Raw genomic sequence first — 2,947 nt, 5'->3', positions numbered from 1 at the left:
CCTTGCCACCCCCCCGTGCCCCAGTGCTGGGGGGGGGGGGGGGGAGGTGAGGGCAAAGGGCCCCCTCCTCTGAGACATGTAACTGGTGCCCTGTTTTCCATCCCCCTAGAGAATGAAACTGCTTGAGAAGGAAAGACTGCAGGTGGCTGCCAACCAGGTGGGACATCCCTGCCCCCCAGCTGCTCCGGGCAGTGCAGAGCAGAGCTGCCCTGCAGGCTGGGTCTTGCTTGGGGCCCTGCTCTCAAGGGGCACCCCACAACCAGAACCAGCCCCTGTGCTGTGTCTCAGGCCGGGCAGCTCTGCTACGGACACTGCCTCCAGCAGCTTGGGGTCCACTTCCCTGTGCACCCAGCTTCCAGGAGCTTTAGCTGGTGGCAGCTGCTTGGCATGTGCTGCTCAGGCCCTGCTCTCCTGGGGAAGCTGCAAGCAGTGCGTACACATCTCACCCTGAGCCTCAGCTGTGGTGTGGTGCGGTGTCCTGACCACGGCTGCTCCCTGCCCCCTTACCTCCAGCCCACTGCTTCTCACCCGTGTGCCAGCTCTCAGGTGTCTGTCTGTCTCGTGGCTGTCTCAGGCTGCCTCCCCATCACCCTGGCTGTTGTGTTGGTTCCAGCCACAGTCCTTTCTAGCTGTCCAAGCTCTGCATCAGCGAGGGCGCAGCAGTCCCCCTGTCTGGCTTCAAGCTGTAAAGCAGCTTGGGTGATCCCGTCCCCCTCTGGTCCTTTTTCAGACATACTACCAGACCCCGCCACCCACCTTCTCCTTCCGCCAGCGAGCTTTCCACAAGAGCGTGGTCTACCTCTGGGTCCTGTGCAGGTAACGGGGCCCAGGGGCTGGGAGCGAGGGTGCTGGGGGAAGTAGTGTGCAGCCCCCTGACCTGTGACATTGCTCACTCTCTACCTCCCTGGGGCTGGGCTGGCTTGCTCTAGCACAGACGTCCCAGCCCTGCCAGCTCTTGGGCCACAGAGGAGAGATTTTGGCTCTCTGTCATGGGGGATTAAACCAGCCCACCCACCTATGCAGCTGTGGGTGCAGGGAGGTAGCCTCAGCCCCCCACAGCTGTGGCGCCAGGGAAGGAAGGCCTGTGTGCAGCCTGCTGTCCATTGCTGTCCCCAGCTCGGTTGCATTGGCCCTGGGTGCCCTCACATTGTGGCACGCTGCCCTCATTACCCGTGGGGAAACCAGCATCGAGCGGCACATCAACAAGAAGGAGAGGCAGAGACTGCAGAAGAAAGGCAAGGTGAGCGCAGCCCGCGGAGCAGGAGGGCCGGCCAGGGCAGAGCCAGATGTGATGTGCGTCTCCCCGGCCTGCAGGTCTTCAGGAACCCCTACAGTTACGGTGGCTGGGATAACTGGAAGGTGTTCCTGGGCGTGGACGTGCCAAGGTAAAGCCCCGGGGAAGCCCCTGCCCAGAAAGGTGGTGGCTCAGCAGCGCGTGGGGGTGCTGGGACACTGGGGCTCTCCTTGGGTGGCTGGGGCAGAGCAGGATGGCGAGCGTCCCGTGCTCTGCGCTGCTTCGGGCTTTGCAAGGCATGGAGGACCCAGGCATCAGCTGCCTTGTGGCTCCTCAGCCCTGCCCAGTGGCAAGCTCTGGCCTACCTGGCAGCCCTTTGCCAAGAGAGCCCTGGCTGAGGAGCTCAGCCATTGTGGCAGCTCAGGGACATGGGCTCACAGCCCTGGCTCAGCTCTGCAGAGCTGAGAAGAGCGAGACTTCAGCTTTTTGCTGCGCCCTCTCTCCTCTCCCCACAGGCACTGGCTCACCCGCGTCCTGCTGCCCTCTCCTCACCTGCCCCACGGGACGGGCCTGAGCTGGGACCTGCCTCCCTGCGTGACTGAGCAGCGCACGCCGCTCCTGGCCATCTGAGGCCCGGGTGCTGCAGACGTCCCTCCTCGCAGGCAGGGGAGCGCACCGGGGACCCGCTCCGTCACCGCGGCTCACTTTGGCCCGAGCGCCTGGCAGAAGGTGGGTGCTGGTACGCACCCCTGACTGGAGCCAGAGCCATGGGAAACCGTTTGGACAGTGCCGGTGCCTGGACGCCCGCTCTCTCGGCTCCTTGGGGGCTGCAGGCAGCCCCGGGGGAAAGGCGGCAGAGCTGCCGCTCCCCGCTCTAGCTGAAGGTGCTGCCCTTGCTAGCACAGGTACAGGCCAGCACGTGGCCCAGCTCGGCTCTCCAGCAGGGCTGGGCGCAGAGGCTGGCACCCCTGCCCCCCAAGCACTCCCTAGGGAGCCTTTTTAAGACCATCCAATAAAGTTTTTTTTTTAAGGGAGCCTGGCTCATTTCCCCGGTGGGGGGCGCAGACTTCTGGGGGCAGGGGAGGAGAGGGACACCCCTGATTCCCCAATGTGGAAAGGAGTAAAGGCCTGCAACCAGCAGCACCTTTAGCTACTCAACATATGGAAGGGCAATGGAGTCCCAGCCTGGGCTGCACAGAGACTCCGTGCAGCGTTACCAAAACAGATATATTTATTCCTCTGGGGCGTGGGTTGCCACACACTGAATGCGTGTGCACAGGCCTGCCCTCTCCACTCATACGTGGCGAGTCTGTCCGTCACTGTCCTGGGGAGCCTTTTTAAGCCCATCCAATAAAGTTTTTTTTTTAAGGGAGCCTGGCTCATTTCCCCGGTGGGGGGCGCAGACTTCTGGGGGCAGGGGAGGAGAGGGACACCCCTGATTCCCCAATGTGGAAAGGAGTAAAGGCCTGCAACCAGCAGCACCTTTAGCTACTCAACATATGGAAGGGCAATGGAGTCCCAGCCTGGGCTGCACAGAGACTCCGTGCAGCGTTACCAAAACAGATATATTTATTCCTCTGGGGCGTGGGTTGCCACACACTGAATGCGTGTGCACAGGCCTGCCCTCTCCACTCATACGTGGCGAGTCTGTCCGTCACTGTCCCTGGCTGCAGCAGAGGCTGGGGAAGCCACGCGCGGGACAGAACCCCCCCC

General features: G+C 62.7%; 1 protein-coding gene across 1 annotated transcript in view; it reads left to right on the top strand.

Annotated features, from left to right (window-relative positions):
- ZDHHC16 (zinc finger DHHC-type containing 16) overlaps nucleotides 1-2,239 on the top strand; it is a 4,069-nt gene extending 1,830 nt beyond the window's left edge. Inside the window, exons 6-10 of the mRNA XM_009277799.1 lie at nucleotides 110-157; nucleotides 731-816; nucleotides 1,117-1,240; nucleotides 1,315-1,385; nucleotides 1,750-2,239. Coding sequence (XP_009276074.1) covers nucleotides 110-157; nucleotides 731-816; nucleotides 1,117-1,240; nucleotides 1,315-1,385; nucleotides 1,750-1,864 — 444 coding nt within the window. The 3' untranslated portion in view covers nucleotides 1,865-2,239. The remainder of the gene's footprint in view (nucleotides 1-109; nucleotides 158-730; nucleotides 817-1,116; nucleotides 1,241-1,314; nucleotides 1,386-1,749) is intronic.
- The last annotated feature ends 708 nt before the right edge of the window (nucleotides 2,240-2,947 follow it).

This window comes from Aptenodytes forsteri, unplaced genomic scaffold (genome assembly GCF_000699145.1).
Source record: "Aptenodytes forsteri isolate BGI_AS27 unplaced genomic scaffold, ASM69914v1 Scaffold15, whole genome shotgun sequence".
Taxonomy (NCBI): domain Eukaryota; kingdom Metazoa; phylum Chordata; class Aves; order Sphenisciformes; family Spheniscidae; genus Aptenodytes; species Aptenodytes forsteri.
This window is presented reverse-complemented; position numbering and strand designations above follow the sequence as displayed.